At 51.6% G+C, this 23850-nt stretch overlaps 1 protein-coding gene across 1 annotated transcript in view; it reads right to left on the reverse strand.

Annotated features, from left to right (window-relative positions):
• Positions 1-23850, reverse strand: part of PAPPA (pappalysin 1) — a gene marked incomplete at both ends in the record, with an annotated part of 250394 nt that overhangs the window by 44467 nt on the left and 182077 nt on the right. Inside the window, 5 exons of the mRNA XM_082655786.1 lie at positions 2228-2375; positions 10863-11034; positions 11628-11838; positions 20634-20817; positions 23052-23220. Of these exons, the coding sequence (XP_082511912.1) occupies positions 2228-2375; positions 10863-11034; positions 11628-11838; positions 20634-20817; positions 23052-23220 (884 nt within the window). The remainder of the gene's footprint in view (positions 1-2227; positions 2376-10862; positions 11035-11627; positions 11839-20633; positions 20818-23051; positions 23221-23850) is intronic.

A 23850-nucleotide genomic window follows, 5' to 3' on the forward strand; every position in this document is an offset into this window, starting at 1 on the left:
GCCCCAGCCACCGAGCTGGACACCTACGTCACCCGTGCCCTGCTTACCAGGCCTTTGGTGGAGTCCCTCTCCTTGGTGAGGCGGGCTCTGCCCAGGGAGGCGCTCAGAATGCGGCAGGAGGGAGAGCAGCCCGGGGGCTGGGGGAGAGAAGCCTCTCCCCTCCGTCCTCCGGCCACCCCGTCAGTGCCCCAGGCCGCTTCTACTCTCCCAGCTCTCCCCGTGTGCCCTCACCTGCCCACTGCCCATCCCGGGTCACCGTATTCATAAAACTGGCATCTGCATGGCCGCGGGAGCATGAGGAAGGGAAGGAGATTCAGGTTCTGATGTCAGACAGCTTGCTTTCCCTTTCTGCTCTGACCATGAAGGAGCTCAGTGGGTAAAGCAAATGCTACCGTCACCCCTCCCCCTCCCTCTTGACCGTTCTGTGGGCCAGCAGAGAGCCAGGCATTCTGGCTCACTTTCATGTGCCTGTGACAGGTACACATAGTACAGGTGCAAAGGGGCCACGAGGTGTGTTTGTGTATGTGTGTGCGAGCTACACGCGGGTTTATGGGTGGCGAACGTGTGTGGTGTCTCGCTGAAGCGTACGTGCTAGGCATGGGCTCACCACATGACGTGTGTGCGCATCTGGTTAAGCATTTGTGCGTATATGAATGTATGTGTTGATTGTGTCGGTGCAGACATGCAGGAGGTCTGTTTTTCATCAGAATTTTTTCTCCCAGGGTTGCTCAAGGCCAGTCGTGAGTGTGACTGAGTATTCAGGTGCCTGCCCTGACTGAGCTGGGGACAGGGACCCCGTCACAGACAGAAGCGTCCAGAGCCATGAACACCCCTCAGGGGTAACGGAGAGGAGAAAGCCTTGGCCTTGGGATGGAAGAGCCAAAGCTACGTGCCATTGCTGCACCTGTTGCCCCAGCTCTCTAGAAAGCGTACACTGGCAGGCCCTACAAATCCCGCCTCTCGGCAACCCTCCTGGTCAGGGCCCTTCGGATCGGCGGATCGGCAAGTTCTTAAAGTACCCCTGGAATCAGCACGACAGCGACCGTGTCCGTGGGTGTTTTCTGACCCGTCCTGGACTGACACAGGAGGGCTGATCCCTACTCTGAGTTCAGGTGAAGAACCTCTGCACTTGGAAGCTACATGTTTCCACCTTTAAAAGGAAGGGGTCAGGCCCCCTCATGCCTCTGCTCTCCAGCCATGGGCCTCCCTTCTGGACATGAAACGATAACTTGTTTTACTAGGTGAGGATCACATTGAGTCTGTGTGGCTGGGAGTGAGTGCCTGCACAGATAACCTTCTGCTCCAGACATCCCGGGTGATTGTCCCAGGACTGGCCATGAGAAAGGACATCCAATTCCCTGGGCTTTCCATCGTGGTCAATTAGGGAATCAGCCCAAGAGGTCAGTATCACTGCCCTCAACTGAGATTAGACTCAATGCACACCCAGCTCCCCAGAAAGCCGCGGGCCCGTGATTAATGCGTCTGTCCAGACACCTGCTTTCCACCAGGCAGACTCCTGGCGTCACACCCCAGGTCGTCTCCCTTCACTTGGCACGCTGGTCTATCACCACGCAAACAGTATTCTGAAAACACTGTTCATCCCTATTTAGGAGGCAGCTGGAATGCCGTGGAAAGGACTCAGGCTTTGGAGAAGGAGAGGTTGCGAAGATCCCTTTGAGTCTCGATTTCCTCACCTGTTAAAGGTTACTGAGAGGATACGAGGTAACGCCTCTGCAGCGCTTGGTGCGGCACTGACCACAGTCAGTACTACGAACGATCAGCACTACATAAACTTTAAGACTAATAACAAAGGCTGCCACGCTGGACCACCACTGCTTCCCTAAACAGGATGTGTGTGTGTTTTCATCCCTCCCTCCCTTTGCCACACGATTCCTTCTGCCTGGAATGCCATTTCTTGCCCCACAAGCTCTTGCAAATCCCTGTATAAGCATCCCTTCCTCTGGGAGCCTTCTGTGTCCCCGGAGGCACCGGTCAGCTGTTCTGTACTCCAGTGCAACTGTGCACGCTCACCCAACACTGCTTTGCCAACATCCACGCCCTGAACTCTCTCTGGGAGGACAGGGTCTGGTCTCATTCCTCTTCATTTCCCCAGTGCCTCATGCAAGGTCTCAAACAGCACGGCTGCCCAAGTCCTCGGCAGGGCGCGAGCCCCGAGCTCCTGGAAGGACGTGCCCTCCCACTGCTCAACCCGACACGCCCGTCGTACCGATGGCATAGCCTGCAGGGCACTGCAGCTTCAGGTTGCTGTTGAGCTGGTCCGGGGCTGAGCACTGGCCTTGCATCTCCTGGCAGACGTGGAAGGAGCCGCTCCAGGTACCATCTTTCCGGCAGTGGATGACGTTGCTCCCGTGCCCCTGAACGCCACAGAAGCACAGTCAGGACCAAGAGAGACCCCACCCTCCACAGAAGAAGCCTCTGAGTGTTGCATCTCCCCAGAGCTCTGAAAATGTTAAAAAAACAAGTTCTTAACAGTGGTGGAAACCCAACCACCCTCAGACAGAGGAACTGTAATATCTCCACTTTACAGACAGGGAAACTGAGGACTCAGTGTGGGAACAAACTTGCTCAAAGCATCCTGGAGAGTTTAACTCCCAGGTTTCCTAAATCTCAGCAGTGCTCTTTCAGGGATTTCAATCGGAGAAATGTGTTCTGCTTGTTGTTTGTTTTTAACTGAGAAGGTGGGACCCACGTGCACCCCCAACGTGTACCGTGAGTAAACATGGGTCCTGGCGCTGTTTGGAAGGAGACAGGCATACACCAAGGCTCGTTTCCTCTCAATCGATGAGAAAGCGTCCCAGGCCAGGGCTCTGCCACGTGCTAAGTAGGCGACCTTGGCTCCGCTGAGGAGCTTTCTCTTCCAGGGATTCCCTCCTCTCCTTCCCCTTCCCGTCCTCCCTTCTGCTCCATTCCATTCCAGCAATAATGCCACCAAGAGGGTGGGTGGGGGGATACTTCCATCTGCGCCCTCCCCTCTGATTCTTTAAATTAGGCAACATTTCCCATTTCTCAATCTTCTGCAAAGTCACGGGCAAGTGCAGCCTGCAGACGTCGTCCTTCCTCCAAACCGCTTTGCACATCTAAGATTCTAACGGGAGGTGTCCAGCTTTGTCGAAATTTCAGAACCACCCCTAAATCCAAAGACCGTTTCTTAGTGTCCACTCTGGGTTCAGGACCCTGTTCAGTGACTGTGCTGTGTGCACCGGCCGAGAATAACCGGATGTGAGGGGCAAGCTGGGAAGGCCTCTGAGAGGAGGTGACATACGGAAAAGAGTTTTCAAGATTCTGTGTGGAATCAGGCAAAACAGGGAGGGAAGGACACCTGTGCAAGGCCAAAGGGCACGTGCAAGTTCGAGAGGGAGGGAGTCGGGAAGAGCTGGTACGGCAGGTAAGGTGTGGAGCCTTAAACAGACACTTATGGAGTCTGGACTCTACCCCTTGGAACTGGAGAACCACGGGTAGTCTCTGCACAGTGGGGCCTCCTGTGTGAGAACAAGCTGTATAGCGTCTCCCTCTTTCACGTTTAGGATGAGAAGAGAAACTCTACGTGGGGCCAGAGCAGCTGACCACGCTTCGCCAATGAAAATGTCTGCGGAATGGCTCCCATGCCCTTCAGCTGCCACTCAAGCCCCTGCGTCTGGCCTCCAGAGCCCTCAGAGCCTTAACTCTGCCTGATTCTCCAGCTCCCCGCTGCCCACAGCACCGCCGCTAACCTTGAACTCCACCAGTCGCCTGCATTCCTGAATGCACCCCGTGAGGTGTCACACGGCCGTGCTTCTCCTCCCGTCTGCTCTGTCCCTCTCCCCTGCCCTCCTGCCCAAACACCGGCACAGACCTTTTCTGGCACAAGCCATCCTGTCCTAACGCCACCCCGGTCCTGCACAGAACACTACCCGAAGGCCTCTGACACCCACTGCCTCTTTATCCCCACTGCTCCCTCCTAGACGATGAGCTCCTTAGTCATCCCTGCATCCCCAGGGCCTTCCACAACACTTAATAGGTCCTGGCCTTTGGTCCATTCACTCGTCACTCAGTATTTTTGCTCACTCAAGAACCGTTTAACAAGATATGGCGTCAACAGGTGACAGTTATGGAAGGAACTTGTTTAAAACACAAGAAGAGAAATGAATGCATGAATCAAGAGATGAAGAAATGAACGAATACGGGAAGAAATGAATGAGTGCACACATGACGAAATAAACTCTTGGAAAGGGTTGATGCAGGCTGAAGCTTCCCTGTCTGAGAGCACAGCTGCAAGGAGAGGGGAGTTAGAGAGAAGGGCCCCTCTCTGGGCCTCACGTGGGCCAGCACGAGGAGCGTCCAGTTGTGGTGGAAGCCTCTGTGGCCATCGAGAAGGGTGGCCCATCCCGAGCACGCAGCTGTGGGATGACTGCCGAGTCCACCCAGAGGTTCCATGTGAGCTCAGGGAAAGTGTAGGCAGCTTCATGTGGCTTCAGAGAACCCCGACTCTCCCTCCCAGAGCCCCAGGCCCCGTCATTCGGCTGGGCCCTCATGGGAGTAGGAAATTGACCCCAATTTCCTGGAGCCTTGGCCTGGACCTATGATGCATTTGGCCTCCAGCCCTTGAAGGGCTGCAGACCTCAGCACTATGTGGGCCAGAGCTGGCTGGAGAGCTCGGTTTGCAAAAGAGAATGTATTAGAACTGACTGGAATCTGCTCAGGGAATTTCAGACTGGGGAGGCTCCACTATAGAAGGTGGGAGCATAAAGCTATTGGTCTTGCTACCTCTTGACTCTCTCCCTCCTGCCCAGGTCATCGAGCACTTTCTGCTGCTGACTAAATCGGCCTTACAGAGGACGGAATCCTTCTGGACTGGACTTTCAAACAAGGCTTACTTGAGGGCTGGCAGTCCAGGGCGGGCTTCTACAGTGGAACCCAGACGACATGTCCAGCCCCATCTCTTGCTACACACATGTTCTTCCTGCTCGTCTGGGGTCACCTGTCTCTCCTGCACACTTCTCTTGCTTCCCACCACCATCCCTTTGCCCCTACTGTGCCCTCTGCACGGCAGACCTCCTGGAGCCTCTCCAGATGTTCGAATCCTCCTTTGGGAATAGATCTTGGTGCACTTGGGGCTGCCTACCAACCGGTGCGGACCCTCAGAGTAAGATCCATGATGTTGAGTCTAGTCTGATCAGAGATGACCTGACATTGAGGACCCAATCTGGGAAGACCAGAGACCGCGGGCAGGGGACCCACTGTGTGTACTTGGCTCCAAACGCACAGGGCTGCATGCCAGGGGGAAAATTCTCACCAGGGGCTGAGCGTCCCTCAGCAAAGCACTGTGCCTCTCTGTGCCTGTGCATGCATCTGTAAAAGAGCATATTGTGCTCTCTCGACCCCTCTTCAGCTGCACAGGTCCACAGAGAGCCGCAGGCATACAACACAGTATCAAGTACCTAGTATGTGCCAAGCGTTCTACGCACATTTAAAAATGCTTTTAACAATGTGGTTAATGTAGAAATTATGTCCCTTTTACAGATTTGGAAACTGAGGCTCAGCTAGGAAGTGAAAGATGAGTTTTTAAATGGTATTGGTGTAATGGTTAAGAGTATGGACTTAAGCCAGCTGCCCAGGTTCAAATCCCATCTCTGCAACTTTCCCACTTGGGGAAGTTCCTTAACTTCCCTCTGCCTCAGTTTCCTCAACTGTTAAATAAGCCTGCAGTTCACGGCCTGAGAAAGTCACCACGAGGATTAAGTGAGTTAGGTTACGTGAAGCATTTAGAGCTTAACACACACATCGAGCTCTCTAAGGGTGAGCTGAGCTCGTAACCACCCTGTCGCACTGTCTCCAAGGGAACTTCAGAATCAGCCCCAGCGTCACCCACACTCTAGAAATGGCAGCCGCCAAAATAGGGAGGCAGCAGGCCCAAGTCACGCAGGTCGTCGGGGCCGGAGCCAGACCTCTTCCTGTAAGCCTCTGAGCTTTACTACAATGCAGGGGAGGGGAGGTGGAGAGGAGAGGCTGGGGGATGAGTGGAGAGGGAGACCTAGACCTTTTCTACTTAGCAGAAATGAAAATAAACAAAATAATGGCAGAGAGAAACATGGCAACATCAGAGCCAGGCAGAACTGCAGGGTGCAGCGCAGGATATAAACAGTTAAACTTTGGAGGCAGCCTGACCTAGCAACTGGAGTCTCCGTTCTACCTGGACTTCCTCGTTGTATAAGGTGGGCAAGCCACTTGACCTCACTGAACCACATCTTCCTCATCTTCAAAACGGGACAGTAATGCCAGATGCTGTGGGGCTTAAATGAAGTAGTCTGTGTAAAGCACTTAGCCCAGACTGAAACGCAGTAAATGCTCAATAAATCACAGCTGCTGTTCACTCTTTGCCTATGTGTCCAGTCAATGGCCTTACATGCATTTTGCTTCCTCCCAGTGAGATACAGGGGTGACACACAGCTCCAGGAGTAAGGATGGGCAGAAAATGTGGCTTGTGCAACGACTTGGTTAGGAGATCTGAGACTCTGTGTCAGATCTGACTCTGCTGGTATCAATAACTTGCTGTGTGACTTGAGGTACGTTGCTTCCCCTCTCTGGGCTCCAGTGGTCCCATCTATAAGGTAAGTGTGTTGCAGTAGAAAATCTCTGAGGTCTGGCCCACCTCCAACATCACATGGGCCTGGGATGTCTCTGACTTCCTCTGGGAAGCCCTGCGTTCTCGGGCAAGCATGTGACAACCCTGAAACTAGAAGCTGCCCCTGCTCTGGGAGGCGTTATACGTGTGAGAGCTGTGGTGTGTCCAGAGCAGACCCAGAAAGGCAGGGCCAGCTGCACACCACTAGTGGCAGAAAGGCTTTTCCATCCTTCCTCTGTGATCCGTGCAAAGAACTGGGTGCATTCCTGGCTCCATTCCCACCCTTCCTCTCTGGCTCCCGCTGTGTTGCTAAAGTCCACCACCGAGTGCATTACCTCGTTCCGAAAGCACCTTTAGCTTCTTCCTCTCCTGCTGCAGCCCCTGTGCATGCATCTCCCACAGACCCTGTCCCCATCCCAAGACAGCCCACTCCCCTAATCACCTACAAAGCCTCCCACAGTGCTTCTCTCTGTGTTATCACCTCGGACAGCTCAGGGGCATCTGAGTTAGATTAAATGCTCAATTAGCACTTCTCTCCAGTCGCCTGGAGATGGAATCCCTGTCCTTTGCCACTCCCTGCCCTGGAAATGTCTGGAGACAGTGGGAAAAGCAGGGCCCTGGAGCCAGTCATCGCCACCTACTGACTCATAACCGTGGGCAAGAGCTTGGCTTCACAGGCTTTCTTCCCTTATCTGCAAAATGGGCACATCGCTGCTTTTTCAGAAGTTTATTATGAGGTGCCAAAGTGAGAGAAAATCTGTGGCTTCAGGCTGGCAGTCAGGAAATACTTAAAAAACATTTTTTTTTTAAAAGCTGTTATTGTTAAGGTTCTCTGTCTTGGTTTACAGGGATAATAACACTATAAATTCTTCAGCTGAACTGTTCAATATGGCAGCCACTATACAAGTGCGGCTGTTTACATTTAAATTTGAATGATTTAAAATTAAGTAAAATGTAACATTTAGCAGTTCAGTCACTTAGCTGTATTTCAAGCGGTCCATAGCCACACATGGCTGGAGGCCACCATATTGCACAGCACAGACATGGAACACTTCCATCACAGCAGAAGGTTCTCCAGGGTGGCGCTCATCTAGAGAGTCTATATATTCTACAGGTTTATGTGAGCTAGAGGTCAGGTTCCTATGGTTCCTATTGGTCTCCCCAACCTATATCCTGGCCTCATGCATGATGGCTGACTTTCTGGGACTAGCTGCCGACAGAGGGCTAACTTTCAAGCCATTGCCTTTGTTTCCAGGTTCTGTAAGAGTCCACGTGGCACATCATGATGCATGTGGCATCTCTCCACTAGAAGGGACCTTAAAGGCAGGCTAGTTCATCTGTGCCTTCCCCAAGGCTGCCATGCACGGTGGCATAGGTTGTACACTCTACAATTCCAGGGGTTCCTCATAGGCATGCCTTACTTTCATTACCTCATTTAACCCTCACAAATAAACTATAAGGTAGGTAGTAGTATTTCCCCTCCCCCATTTTATGAATGAGCAAACTGAAGCTTAAAGAGTTAAACAACTTGCCCAAGTCCTCCAGCTAGCAAGTGGTAAAGCCAGGATTCACACTCAGAGTCCAGATCCAGCATCATACTGGCTCCCAAGGAATGAATGAAGTCGAGGTTTGATTTGCTAATGTACTTTTAGTGGCCGTGGGAAGGAGTATGTGAACCTCCCCTGCAACGGTCCCTGTCCTCTCTCGCCAGGATCTGGAACTTGTTTGGAAAGCAAAGAATTCTCGCTCCACACAAGCTGCTTGATTCAAGATACTCTGTGCCGTACGTTTCAGCTGTGCTTACAGGCAGCAAGAGGGGATCTGAGGTGAATACTAGATTTGGCTCTCAGGCCCCTGGTCTGAGAGTAGAGGAAATTCATTTGCAGTACAAACTAGAAACGTCAATTGTATTAGGAGCCCATTTGGCATGCGTTCCCTCATTCTTCTAGCCGGCAAGCAATACCCTCTGCTCCTTTGTGTCTGGCCTCTCTGCCAGTTGCCAAACAGAACTGCTTGAGTCGTCTGATAAATTTACATTTTCCTCTCCTTTAAATACAAACTGGCCATGAAAGGTACTTGGCAGGCCGCAGGCAGACTGGGTTTCGGTTTGATAACGTGACCAACGGCCAGAATATTATTCGGCTCAGCAGTTCTGGTAACTGTTAGCAACAGTTTTACGTAAGGGAGAGAGAGGGAAGTTGATCGGCTGCGTGAGGCCACGGTAATCTCTGGCCTTTGCTTGTTCTCAGCACTGGCTTCCGCTTCCCTGGCAGCCGGGGATGGGGATGACTCGGGTGCACAGACATCCCTGAGTGTTTCAGGTGCTGCCTATTGGATTCAGTCTGTCCACAGTTGGGGGGGACCTGGGTTCCGATTCTGACTCAGCCGCCACCAGCTATGTCACCTTGGGTGGGTGAGTGGCTTTCTCGTCTGGAAAATGAGGAGACTGGCCTGGATGTTCACTGCAGCTCTCTCTCATGCCCTGTCGCTTCCTGAGCACCTATTAGGTGCTTGGCACTGTCCCAAGTGCTGAAAACACAGGGAAGATTAAAGCTGTGGTCAGGCATTTCAGAACCTGGCGGGGGGAGGGGGGAGGTGAAATGAATTACAATGCAGTGTGGTCGATGCTGTGAATGGGGGGACCCCTAGGAGGGGCATGGAGCCCACAGTGGAAGGGTCAGGAAAAGGTCCTTGGAAGGAGGGCTACCTGGGCTGAATGGTGAAGGATGGTTAGGAGTGAGGTGGCTGGAAAAGGGGACGGGGCTTTTTCACAGAGGATGCCCAGGTGAAGGGGAGATCCGTCTTACTGGTGATGGGGGAGGCGTCCTGAATGCACAGGTGGGATTTCTCCTAAGGGAGATGGGGGTCGCTGGTTCACAAAGGGCTTTGAGCAGGGGAACTGTTACCATCACATTTGTGCTCTAAACAAACCACTCTGGCTGAAATGCGAACAACACACTGGAGAGAGGCAAGGAGAAAGCAGGGAGATGGTCAGGAAGCTGCATGGCGGCCCCGGAGAGTGACGCTGGTGGCCTGAGTCAGGGTGGCGGCATTGGAGCCAGGTGAGAACAGTTCAGAAGCTGACTGAGAGAGAGAACGGGGAGGACGTGGTGGCTATCTGGATGTGGGAGCGGGAGTGAGATGAGGTGAGGATGCCGCTTTGACGCTGTCTGGTATTCGGTAGATGCTAATAAAGACTAAGGACTGACAGGGGGAGAAACGTGCACTGGGGCCCAGTTGGCTGGACCCTGGCCTTGCACACCTGTGAGGCATGGGGCTTGAGGTACCAACCCTAAATTGTTGGTTCTCTCAGGGTTGGAGCTCCTCGTGGACTTAGGTCTTCTCTGGAGCCAGCTGGCTCATCATTCTCTTTCCCACTCTTGATTCCCTACTCATCTTAGTGGGTGGAGTGTATGTGTCAGGAGGAAGGAAAATGCATTCACAGAACTCCTTCCGCAGGGCCGGCAGGAGTGCTGGACTTTGTCTGTTACATGTGGATTGAGATAAAATCCCATCTCCCTCTGTCCTTCCTTCTTCCATAGTATTCTCAAAGCTGTACATCTAGTCTAAATATGGTTCCCTTTCTCTTTATGCTTGAGGAGTCAGCTGATGTCTCAAGATAGTGAAAGTCATGATTTTAAGTATTTCAGGGACCAACATAAGTGGTGATGGTGGTAGAAAGTTGGCCAAACAGCCTTGGTCATTCCTTAACTCGGATAGACTTCATACACTGGGATTCCACACGTGATTTCTCTCATAGGGGTTCAGAGCTAAGAATCTCTGAACCAGTAAAATGCAGTGATACAGGCAGGACAACGAGGCTCAGAGAGATTACAAAGAAAGATGGCGAGAACCCAGCCCCTCACGTCTGCGTTGCTGATGTTGCTATTATACGATTCTGGCATCCACAGAGAGTCTCCTAGAGGAAGTGTTTTTTTTTTTTTTTTTTTTTTTAATTTGCGGCACGCGGGCCTCTCACTGCTGTGGCCTCTCCCGCTGCGGAACACAGGCTCCGGACGCGCAGGCTCAGCGGCCATGGCTCACGGGCCCAGCCGCTCCGCGGCATGTGGGATCTTCCCAGACCGGGGCACGAACCCGTGTCCCCTGCATCGGCAAGCGGACTCTCAACCACTGCGCCACCAGGGAAGCCCGAGGACATGGTTCTTAAAACACTGGCCGCTCTTTGGTAAGCAGAGAGGAGCGGGACCTAAGTACAGACCTCAAGTTCAAGGAGTCTCACCTGGGTGGCGTCGCTATCTTCACACTTGACTCTGCACTCGCTGTTGAACTGGAAGCCATTGGTGCACTGGTAGAGCCCGTGGAACTTCGGTGGAGGTGGGTCACAAGTCACCGGAACACAAGCGCCCTCCTGCCAGCTGCCATCTTGGGTGCACTGGGTCTTGAAGGCCCGTCTTCAAGGAAGAGATAAAAGAAGACACATCTCAAGGACCAAATGGCTGGAGCCACGCTCTGCACCCACGTTTCTCTGGAGCCGGCTAGCCTCACGTCTCCCTTTCCCCTTCCTGATTCCCTGCCTGTCCTGTTGGGTGGTAGGGGTGAAGGTAAACGTTCCTTTCTCAGGGCCAAGCAAGAGTTACCTGTGGACTGAAATAAAATTCAAGCCCTGCTGGCCCGTCTCCTCTGATGGATCCTGTCGCAAGGACGGTATCAGTACCCACCATTTACTATATACCAGGCACTTTGCAAGCACTTTACATACACATCCTCATTCATTTTTCACAGCAGTGTTATGTGGTAACTGTTATTATCATCCCCATCTTATTGCTGAAAAGTAGAGGCCCAGAGAAGTGAAGTCAGTTGCCTGAGGGCACACAGCCGGCAGGCAGCTGTTAACAATATCCTTCTAGATTCCCACCAAAGAGAATGCGAGGAATGGTGGGTACCGTCTCTAGCAGAGAAGTGAGCACTTCCTTCTAACCAGACAGCCAGACCTGGCTCTCCTCCCCCCAAGCACGTGTGAGTTTGCCTTTGCAGCCCCACTTACTTCTTTGACTTCCGGGAGGAGCCGGGCACGTGGTATCCAGGTCTGCACTTGTACTTGCAGAAAGAGCCCACCTTGTGCTTGTTCTCCCGGCAGCGGGCCGTCTGGAGGTCTGCGTTGGGCACCGGGGGTGGGGCCAGGCACAGGAGCTCGCACAGGGCCTCTGGGAAGGACCACAGCCCATCCTCCATGCAGGTCAGGAGACTGTTGTTGCCTGGAGGACACAGGAAGGCAGGGTTAGCGGGGGGTGGGTGGGGTCGGGGTGGGGTGCGGAGCGTGGTCTCTGATAGCCCAATTCAGGCACTGCCTGGACTGAAGCCAACTTGAAGAACCAGAGGATCTTTCACATATAATTCCAGACCCTTCCACTTACAACTGAGGAACCTAGGGAGAGAAAGAGCTGCCACAAAAAAAAAAGGAGATGCAACTTGGGGAGTGACGTACCCCATGTCGACAGTGCATTAAAATTCAAGGCTCCTGACTCTTGATTCTGAAACCTCTTATACTGCATAGAAAAGGGAACTCCATAGTCCTTCAGTCCATCCTCCCTCCTTTGCCATGGACATTCGAGCCCAGAGATGAAGGCCCTTGCCCTCTCTTAACTGGCAGAGCAAGCTCCTATCAGAATCATTTCCGACCTCTGGGATCAGTGTGCTGTGTGACCTCTAGCTGCCGCTCCCTCTCTGAGCCCTGTACCCCTGTATTTGTCCTAGCCCCCCCTATGCCTGGAAGCAAGAGCGTTGTGGTATCTGAAGGCTTGATTTTCTTTTCAGGCCCCACTATTCAGTGAAGCTTTGCCAAAGCAGCTGAGAGATGAGCACGTCCCCCGTAGCCCGTGCCAGCTCCAGCAGACGTGCTGACTGCCATCGGGAAGCTGGCCTGATGAGGAACGTTACACATAAAAGTCAAACACGGGGAGTCAGGCTGTTCACTGCCAGGTCATACATTATCGATGCACAGCCTGCCCCAAACCGCCCCAAGACAATCAGAGATGGACCTGAAACTTGGATCTCTCAACCAAACTCTCCTCTTCCCCGTTATTCTTGAAAGGTGTTGACAACGAGGACTGGAATCACATGGGAGGCTCCGGGACTTGGAAGTTGGAGAGGGGTGACAGGGACGAGACTGATCATTTACGACGTACTGAGTACTTCTGCTATGTGATCTCATTTATTCCCACCACAGTGCTCTTAGTAGGATGACTCCCATTTGGAAACAGAGACTTAAGAGAGACAAGTGACTTGACCAAGTTCTCCTGGTTAGTAAAAAGACTAAAGTGGGGTCTAAAGCTGATTTTGTGGTTTTTAATGGCAAGTTGGCTACACTTGCTCAGCAGAGCTCTCAGGGTCTATTCTGAGAGAGCCAAGCCCCAAGTCTCCTAGCTACAGAGAGAAAGCAATTGCTCCTGCCTTTCAGGGTGATGAGAAGATCAGATGAAACATTTACGAACTGCGCTGCCAAAGAAAATGTGCTGTCAAATTCCTTATTTGCTTCTCTCCTTCCTTCCCTCCCTTCTTTTCTTCCTCACCTCCCCCCTCTCTCCCTCCTAACCTCTGCCTTCAGTAGTAGACCTGAAAGGACCATAGGGGTCGCATGGAAGCCTTCATTCATTCAACAAACATCTATTTAGTGCCTACTCTGCGCCAGCCACTCTTGTCTATGTTGGGACAACGCAGTGAACAAAACAAAACCCAAACCCTGCCCTCTTGGAGCTTATGTTGTAGTGGAATAGGGAGGAACGCATTAAAATATCCTAAAAAAGCAACCTATTTAGTAGGCTAGAAGGTGGAAAGCACTATGGAGAGAAATAAAGCATGAAAAAGTAGAAAGGTGGGAGGTTATGTAGGCTCCTCCGTTGCTTCTCTCCCCGTTCACTTTCTTCTTTCTCCTCCTGTGTCTGTGTGAGTCATCTGGGGAGTACAAGACTGTTTAGGGTCTGCAAGCCCCACAGAGGATTCCACGTTGATAAACGGTGACACTGCAAACTACAGATACTTCTACACCAAGTAAAAAGAAAAAAGGGTGTGGAAGGATGACTCATTTGGCTTCCACAGAAGCAGAGAGGGCTCCAGGATACCAGAGACCATAAAGTGCTTTTTCGCTTGGCCCCTGTGACGGGGGCAGTGTTTGGGAGAGCCCCGGCTTAGCAAGCACTTAGTGGGGGGGGCAGTCACAAAAGATAAGGGAAGCACACCCTCTCTAAATTTCCCAAGAAGGATCAAATACCTCTGGAGAAAGGGCTGAGGTGCTTTAAAAGTACACCCTACCAGCTATGCAAATCATAGATTGCAAAGCGGAAGTCATGGTTCCTTTGTGGCAAAAGCTAACATAAAAATCGCAAAACGTTAATCAAGAGAGAAAATGCAAACCAGAAAATACGTTCTGGGAGAGGGTAAATAGGAGTTAGCCGTGCACCACAGTCAAAAGAAGAAGCACGCTAAAGCAGGAACCGGTGATTCAGGACCATGGACATGCCCCACCTCACAGCAAGCACTGAACTGTGCAGAATCAGCATTTCCACGCCCTAGCTGTGGCCGCCACCCTGCAGCCACCCTGGGGCTTTGAAGAAAGTAGGTAGGACACGGCTGTCCATGCCCTTGGCTCTGACCTCTATACTGCACCTGCAGCCATCTGTCACTGGAGGCCTTTTGTTCTGACCAGGGAGGCTCTGCTGCACACAGGGCAAGCTCACAGCGCTGAGGTGGCAGTGCTCCCGGCCGTAGCACTCAACCAGTGAAGGAGCTGGGGCATTAACAAGACAGTTTCCAGAGGAATGTTCTACCCTGTCTCCCACTCCTCCCCAGCGGGATTGAGCTCCAGCTGCCCCCAGAGGTAACCAGCTTTAGGAGGGATCCTGACGCTTCTATCATTTCCATGCCTCCTTTTCTCATGCCTCTCCCTGTGTTTCCTGGGAGAACATGCCTCAGAACACGAGGTGAAGGTATTTCTGAGCCTGGAATCCCTGGTTGAGGGGAAGAGTGCCGATGTCAGTAAGTTATGTGACCCTGTACTTCTGTTTGTTCATCTTTTAAAGTCAGGAAAATGAATCTTGCTCAGCCTGTCTACAGGCGAAGGAAACTTCAATCTCTAGTGAGTATTAAAATAATTATAAATGTACTGTCAAAAGAAATACATCTGTTTTTATTATTGTAATTTAAAGAGTATCTAGAAGACCCCATTTCTTTGAGAGTGCCTTTAAGATCGAAATTAACCTAGAGTAGAACACAAGGAGGGAAATGCCAGGAGACCCATGTCTGGTTTTCTTAATGCCTTGTATACAGTGTCGGCACTGCCCACATCCTAAGGTCTGGGACGTGGTCTTGTTCATTCTTTTATTCCCAGAACCTACCCTGTGGCAGGCACATAGTAAGCCCTCAGTAGCCATTTGTTAAATGCGTGGAGTATTATGAATCTACGTGTGACCTTGAACAAGTCACCTAACCCCTCTGTCCCTAAACCAAAGCCGTCTTTAAATTCTTGTCCAGCTCTAATATTTTAGGATGTGGAAGGGTACTGGCCACTGTATTAAGAAAACAAAAATGCAGCTAGCTGGACCAGGATAAGGCAAACCAGCACTCAGGAGGCTGCATTCACCAAAGGTAAAAGTGGGAGGAGACTCGGCTTCATTGCTCCTGTTAAGAAACAGACCTTGGACTTCCCTGGTGGCACAGTGGTTAAGACTCCGCCTGCCAATGCAGGGGACACGGGTTCGATTCCTGATCCAGGAAGATCCCACATGCCACGGAGCAACTAAGCCCGTGTGCCACAACTGCTGAGCCTGTGATCTAGAGCCCGCGAGCCACAACTACTGAACCCGTGTGCAACAACGACTGAAGCCCACGCGCCTAGAGCCCGTGCTCCGCAACAAGAGAAGCCACCGCAGTGAGAAGCCCGCACACTGCGACAGAGTAGTCCCTGCTCGCCACAACTAGAGAAAGCTCACGTGCGGCAACAAAGACCCAACGCAGCCAAAAATAAATAAATAAATTCATTAAAAAAAAAAAGAAACAGACCTTGACAGAAGTGACAGCGCAAGAAGAAGAAGAAGAACAAGGGAGACTAATACAGAAGAGGCCTCACCCAGTGCCAGGGCTGCATAAAGTCAGGGAGAAGCTGAGGCAGGAGAAATGGAGGTACCAAGAGAAGCATGCAATCGTCTGCCGATATTAGTCCTGAAAGCACATTTCTAGGCTCCTGGAATCCGAAGGAGCTAAAGAGAACATCTGAGCTGGGCTTGGCAGTCCCAGAAAGCATCATTCGCTCAGGAAAACTGGGCTCTCTCAGCTCCAGCCTGGGTGAGTCAGATCACATTTTGATTATTAAATTGTCCATTTCCCCCCCTAAATGTCTGAAAGGCATTCTACCAATAGCTGTCTGTAATTGAGTCTATGAGGCAGGCCTAGGAAGAATCACCGGCGCCATCTCCTTGATCCTCCTAATAACCCAGTTTGTCATTAATCCCGTTTTGTAGGTGAGAAAAGTGAGTCCCTGAGTGGGAAAGTGAGCTGCTCAAACTACAGCTGGGGCTCACTCCGGGTCTGTCTGACTCCTGCGTGCTCTCGACCCCGCTACAGAGCCTGCACCCAAGAGCATGGCCAAAGAGGAACTGCTGTCTAGGGAAAACCTCATGGAATCAGGACTGTGGATGAGTGGAGTATGCCAAAATCAAAACTAGTCATAGAGTAAGATTTCACCACTCCCTCCCCCTCCCCGCTGTCCAGAACGGTGTCGCTCACTTCCGAATTTCTTTACCAAGAGGTCCCGTATGTTAGACACAAAGAAAAAGAATGTGCTAAGATGCAGTCACAGACAGGGATAATTGATGGAGAATGTCCTAAGAAGAGGGAGCGAAGAGCCTGGAATGTTGGACACCTGCCATATAGGAGGGGCTGGGGAATGCAAAAGTGGGATTATTTCACCAGGTTGGTGGGAAGGGGCGCACCTAGCAAGAGGGCACCATTTCTAGGGTCAGGACCCCTGGGTGACCTTGTGGCCCCAGTGACCTTGCATAAATGCCTTCCTGTCTTGGACCTCAGTTTCTGCACTGCACAATGAAATGATTGGCCTTGGTGACCTCTAGGCTTCTCCCAGCTCTGCCCTCTGTTTCAGGGTTTGATGGGAGTTCTGGGTTGAGGGGCATGGTTTAGAAAAGGCCAAAGGGATTCTGGGGCAGCAGCTAAGAACCCTGAAGTAAGACTAGGCTGGACTCCTGAAGCTTGAGCGACCATTCAGAGTAGAGTGGGGGTGAGGGAGTGAGGGAGACAGGAAGAATTATCTAAGAGATAAAACTGCTGCTTGGTCTGTATTCCTACCACTGCTTGTATCTAAAGGCGGCTTCCTAAGCAGCTGTGTGATCCTGAACACGCTTCTTCTCCACAGCGCTCCTCAGGGCCCAGGAAGCGTTTGAGTAGCACTTTATCATCAGCACCTCGTGGTGCTTTGGACCCAGGGACATCCTAGACCCTGTTATCTCCAAAGTAGGAGGATGATAAGAGGAAGGGAGCAGCATTCTCTTAGGAGTGGTAGGAGAATTCCCCTTTGGGGGTGACCCTGTTTTTATGAGGAAGATGCCCCAATGAGACCCTTGGGATAAAGCGGAATCCTCCAGGGCTGGCTATCTGCTTCTGAGAAAGATGAAAGGGTCTCTGCCTGAGAGAGGATGTGAAATTCCTAGAGGAAGGGAGGTCAGGACAGGATTCTGAGGGAGAGGGTAAGGGGTGAGGAACAGAGCGGAGGTTGGGCGGGAGCCCGGACACTGCAGGTTGTGGGCGCTCACCTCACGTTCCTATCTTCAGGAGAGTCTAAAGAAATCAGAAGATGCTCGATGGTATTAGGTATCTTCTGCAAACTAGTGAATAGACTGCGTTGAAATCTGAGGTTAGACAGAAGCAGACAGTGGGCCTTTTAGAAAGATTTTTATTTTTGGCCGTGTCATGCGTCATGCGGGATCTTAGTTCCCCCACCAGGGATCGAACACATGCCCCCTGCAGCGGAAGCGCGGAGTCTTAACTACTGGACCGCCAGGGAAGTCCCTAGAAAGAGTTTTGTAGGATGAGCACATGCTTGCTTCAGAAGCCCGACTCCAGAATTGATATCCAGGGCACCCCACATGGTTGAGGTGAGGCTGACGAGGTCATGGAAGTAACGTTGCAATTTTAGCCATTTAATTAAACATTTATGATTTTGATGTTATTTTTTTAAAACTTGAGAGTAGTATTTTTTCCCTCATGCATGTCTGTAGGTTTGGTCTGTGCTTTTAGTGGTCGTTTGATAAAGGACCTTGGCGGGAGTGATTCTAGGGCTGTGAGTTCGCAGGGTATTTTGTGTACACCTGGATTCTAAGGGGCAAGGGAGTTTGCGGTGCTACCTGCATTAGAGCAGTTTTAGGGCCACACTCAGCGCTTCTCCTGGGTGGTGGCTGTTTGACTGAGAACGCTAACCTCCAGGTCCTGAGAAGAGCATGGAGGATGGATCGCGTCTCCACAGCTCCCAGAACTAAGGCCTCGGTGGGACAAAGGGGTCAGGGGCCGAGAGGGTAGCCAGGGATTCTCGTAAGGGTGCCCCCTGGAGATGAGTATTTACTAAGCGCTTTCTCTGGCCCTGGCATTTTGTACACACCATTTCTTTTAATTCTCAACATGACACTTCAACGTGGCTGCCCTTACAGCCATCTTACAAATGAGAGTATTGAGACTCAAGGATGTGAAATTGCTTTCCTAAGATCAAACAGCTGGGGCAGAACCAGGGGTGGAATCCCAGTCTGTCTGACAAAAGCTCACATTCTTTTTGCTTAAATCACGCTGCAGGGAAAGGAAAAACGAAGGGAGGAAAGGGAAGCCAACAAGAAATGTGGTAAAATTTTGTTTTGATCACCTCTTTATCTTCTGGCTTAAGAAGGGAGGCATCATTAACAAGCTCAAGAGAGAGGTAAGGGCTTCGCTGGTGGCGCAGTGGTTGACAGTCCGCCTGCCGATGCAGGGGACGCGGGTTCGTGCCCCGGTCCGGGAAGATCCCACATGCCGCGGAGCGGCTGGGCCCGTGAGCCATGGCCGCTGAGCCTGCGCGTCCGGAGCCTGTGCTCCGCAACGGGAGAGGCCACAACGGTGAGAAGCCCGCATACCGCAAAAAAAAAGAGAGAGAGGTAAAAGGACCTCTGCCCAGTTTTTGCTGCCAGAAGATCCAAGCCAAAGCATCAGAACCTGGAATCTGAACATCAGATGATGCTGGGAACCAGGGTCATGGTGTGCCAGTGGGTCCCGGTGGGTCAATGTGGCCACTGGCGAGATGCTGCCCTGTGTTTTCAAGGGAAGAGCAAAGTGGGTATCAACAGCTATCAAAATGGCGGTCCTCCTGGGGCCATGTCTACATGGTAGGGTCACCCCCTCCACCAGAGTTAAGCAGAGGAGCAATGGCAGAAGGGCCTGAATCATTTTGATGAAGGATTATTATTAGCCACCATGAGGGCTGTAATAATCAATGCTAATTTATACACCTCCCTTTCCCAAGGACCTCTGATTGAGAGGTGAAGTGTGATTTCCTAGTCTGGAGTTATTAACAGGTCCCACTTCTGGGCAAATGGGGGCCAAGGGAAGGGCTCAGGTAACCTGAAAGACGGAGGGTTTACAGTTTCCACTGGTCTCTTCACCTCTCTCAGATCTCAATCTCTATAGCAGCTCAGATAAAATGATTTTACATTCAAATCTTCTTGGGTAAAAAAAAAATGAGGGGCCCTAAAGGACGCACCCCAGAAGTGTTTCCTGCTTTTCTCTTGGGGCAGTGTATGAGACTGCCGGGTCCTTCACTCATTTCTTAAAAGAAACATTTCTTATGGTATTACTTTCATCAATTTATCCAGCCACTCGGTCTATACACTTTATTGAGTCTTACTATGTGTGGTAATCTTTTGAAGTTCTATATTTCCTTGAAAATTTGGGGACACTATTGACTTTCTCTAATCATCAAAATGCCTGAAACTCATGAATTTGCAATATGACATCTAAGTTGAAGGGGATTTACACACCTCCCTCCAAACCCCGCCACCACTCCACAGAAGTCCACTCATTCCCACTCTAAGGAATGATGAACCCCAAGGTAGGACACCTGCTTAGTGAGATATCATTTGGGGTGTCTGATAAAGGGGCAATGTTTCCTCCGATAAACCAAGCAAAGGAGAGAGTCCTGGCACCTGTGAGAATTGAGTATAATGTCCAAATCCAATACGCAACGAGAAGCGAAGAGCGTCGTTCTGGTAACGCCGCTAACTTGCTCTGCGATTTTGTACAAGGTCCTTCCTTCCTCTCACTGGACCTCAGTTTCACCACTTTTCCAATAATCAGTTATTCCTGACTAGTTTAAAGAGCCCGTTTAATCTTGACAGTCTAGGTCACCCAGGCCAGCCTCTCACTCGTTTCCAACATAAGTTCTCTTCTCCATTTCGCCAGACTATGTCTTACTCACCCCGATACCCCTAGCACGTTGCCCACAAGATCCCTGCAAGCACTTTCCGCCCAGAACCACTCCCCTCTGAGCCCTTCCTAAGAAGAAGCAGTGGCCTGTGGAAGAAGACAGCCCTGGGCCCCATGGTGGAGCCCCCCACTAACAGCATGATCTTGGACAAGTTCTTTCACCTCTCTGAGCCTGGATCTCCTCCTCTGTGAAAACGAGAATAGTAATAATACTTACCTCCTAGGCTTACTGGGCCCTAAACCTACGCAGTGAACTAGTCACATCAGTTCCAAATGTTACTTTCTTAGAATCTTTTCCTTCCTTCTACCCTCCTTCCCTTCCTTCTTGTCTCTTTCCTCTTTTGCAAGATTTGAAAGATCTTACAGATGCCATATGTATCCATACTCCACTTTCCCCTCAGCTGCGCAGCAAGGCAGTCTACATAAACACAATGGGCAGAAAGGAATCAGAAGCACAGATAAAACCCTGTCCGCCCCTTGGTGTTTGAGCCCCAGCTGGAGGATCTGGGAGCAGCCTCCAGGCCTCCCGCAGGAAGGACAGTACCTTTCAGCTGCGCTGGGTGGCGGCACTGGAAGGAGCACGTGCTGCCGAACGTGGTGCCCTTGAGGCAGGAGAACGAGGCAGCGTACACGTGGTGCTGGTCCGGGACGCCGCAGTCCACTGGCTCACACACCACCTGCTTGTTCCACTTGCCCTCCGTGCAGGTCACCGTGACACTGGGTCCTGTCTGAAAGGCGGGGGCGGACACAGTGAGGAACGGCAGATGGAACCCCCAAAACGTGGCGAAACCCCCTTCTCCCCCAGGCTACGGCGCAGGCTCTTGCCAGGCGCCCAGAGATCAATGTTTAGCGTTTAACTCTAGTTCCCTTTCCATGATGCCAACAACTGTTTGAAGGAGGTGTTTCAGTTCCCACTTTACAGCTGCAGAAACTGAGGCTGAGAGACATTAAGGGATTAGCTCCAAGTTACACAGCTGGAAAAAGGATGAGAGGGAATTGAGCCCAGCTCTTCACTGCTGTCTGGGGAGTCTCTCAGATCATTATTTCCATTCTGTTGCTGAGAATCTTAAGACTCAGACCTCTCGGGGCCTGACGACTTCTCTCACGAAACAGCCTCTGAAACGCGGCACAGCGGTGGGACGCTGGCTGTTGACCTTCGTATCTTTTCTTGGCCCTGGAGGAGACTGTGTGTTTCATCCTCTACTGCTTGGCACAGAGTGGGCATCGCCAGGGGAGAATGGAGAGCTGGATTTGGTCCTTTGTGCTACGAGATCGTGGGCAGGTCCCTTTCCTCGAGTTGTCCCTTTGGCGTTGAACCCAAGGATTGCTCTAAGAGCCACTCCCTACTCTGAGATGGGATGGTTCAATAGCTGGGAGAGGGAGACGTGAAGAAGGAACGAGCCTGAGAAAATGAAAGGGTCGACAGGGATTTGACCCAAACTAGAAGATGGCAGGGCTAGGGGTGGAAGGGCGAGGCCACGCTCCAGAGCCACGGGAGGGACCGGCATCGGCAGCCAGCATGGAGGCCTCCGTTCAAGGGGGGAGCTGCCAAATCCCAGGGGATCGGGGACGCCAAACGTTGAGTTGGGATTTTAAAAGCACGGGACACTTTACCCCTCTTAAGCACACATCCAAGGGAGGAGAGGTCCCTCACTGCCCAAACCAGCTTAATTGTTTCCACAGGACTTCAGACCTTCCGTGTCTGACACACAGAAGCAGGTGTCTAAGACAAGCAATTGAGGGTCCCAGAGGTCCCACGGGGACTGTGCAAACAGGTGTTCCCAGCAACGAGGAACGTGCCCTGTGTACCTGGAGCGCGAAGTGGGAGTCCGCTGGCAGGACCCCCCAGGAGGCTGCACCTGGAATCCCCAAATCTCAGGACTTAACTAACTGCTGCTCCCCTCCCCCACCCAAGACCCCACGGCCACACCGGCCGAAGCAACGTCCTGCGACGTCTCCAGTCCACCCGCTGCCACTGCCCTCATGCGGGACTCATCCCCCTTCCACACGCTCTTTTGATGACTTCCCGATGGCTCTCCCTGCGGCCAGTCTTCTGCCAGGCTCCAAGCCACACCCAGGTGGGCCGCTGGAAGGACCTTCATCCGCCATGATCTGACCACGCCACTTCCTTCAACAGCTCCCTGCTGCCCTGACGACGACCCTCAAACTTCTGAGCAAGCTAACAGGGCCTTGCACCGGCGCACCCTGCTTGCCCTCAGCCCCACTGCTTGGGTGAGTTCAGTAAAAGAAACCTCTGTCTGTGGCGCGCTCCTTCTCACCAACGGGCATCCACATACCGTTCCTGCCTGTGCCTAGAGCCCGCCTCCTTCCCTCCCCACAACACGCGTCCCTCTGTCTGTCTCTCTAGCTCTCAGTTTTCATGTCGCTTCTTCCAGGGAGCTTTCCTTGACTCCCCCTGTGCTTCCACAACACCCTGCACTTCCCTCACACTGTTTAGCACACTGTGAGGCCATCACTCACTCATCTTCTGCTCGTGGTCACTAGTCACTAAGCTCCTTGAGAGGAGGAACTAGGTTTATCTCAGTGACCTTTTTTCTCTAGCACCTACTATAGTATCTGGTTCCCGGAGTGCAGATGTTTGAATGAATGAATGAGCACCTCATCGACAGAGGGTTCACCTCTTCTGAAAGCAGCCCATCCGACTGTAGCAGAGTTCTGACTGTGACGGTTTCAGTCCAAAATTCATGCTCAGCCCATGGTTTTCCAGATTTGCAACCTATATGGGGACTCTGGTACATGTTGTATGCTCCTCTGCACAGGAACCACTGTCTCAGAAATCCCAGATTGACTCCCTCATTCATTCAATCCACACCTATTTATTGAGCATCTACTATGGGGCAGCAGTACTTTAAGTGCTGAGGATTCAGCAGAGAGCAGGTTCCACATCCGCTCAGCCTTTCCTGGGCTGGAGAGGAGCTCTGAGCCCGGCACCTGTGCACACCTGGCTTTTGATCAGCTCATCATCCCGCTGTATCTGGAGCACGTAGCCCGTCCGGCAGCTCACAGTGCACTGGGCACCGTGGTAGCGGTCACTGCTGGAGCAGTTGAGAGAAGCGTTCTCCACAGCCAGCTTCGGGCAGTCAGCGGCCTCACATGCGAAGTGCACGCAGCTGAGGAGGAAAGAAACAAGAGGGTGAGTGGGCGCTTTCTTGCAGGACGACTGCACTCCAGCTGGAAGACAAAACCTCATGGGCTTCCTCTCCAAATCTCTGGAGGCTGAAACTGGAGACACAGAGAGTGAACAAGACTCTGGAGGCAGTGGTCAAAGTTTATCGCTATAAGCACAAGTTATGGAAACAGACAAACCAGAGTTCAAATCCTATAGCTTGAAAACCTTATATGTTATGAATCTTCAAACCTTGCAGAACCTCAGTTTTTCCGTCTACAAAATGGGGATCATGATGATTACGGCAAGTATTCTTTGAGTCTCTTATCTGCCAGGCACTGAGTTGAATGAAAGCCTCTTGATGTTTTATAATAGGACTCACTTCCGAGGGTCGCTGTGAGAATTAAATCAGATAGTTCAGCAAAAGGAGAGTGGAATTCCTGGCACATAAAAGCACTCAATAAATGGTAGTAGCTAATGGTATGAATAAATCTATGCTCTATTACCTAGAAGCTGTGTAACTTAGGCAAAGTACATCACCTCTCTGAGCTTCAGTGTACTCTCAAATTCGGCCAACCTATAGGTCCATGAGATTCAACTGGGGTACTGAAAGTAGAAGTCTTTTATAAACTGT

This window comes from Grampus griseus (genome assembly GCF_964374135.1).
Source record: "Grampus griseus genome assembly, chromosome: 6".
Lineage (NCBI taxonomy): Eukaryota > Metazoa > Chordata > Mammalia > Artiodactyla > Delphinidae > Grampus > Grampus griseus.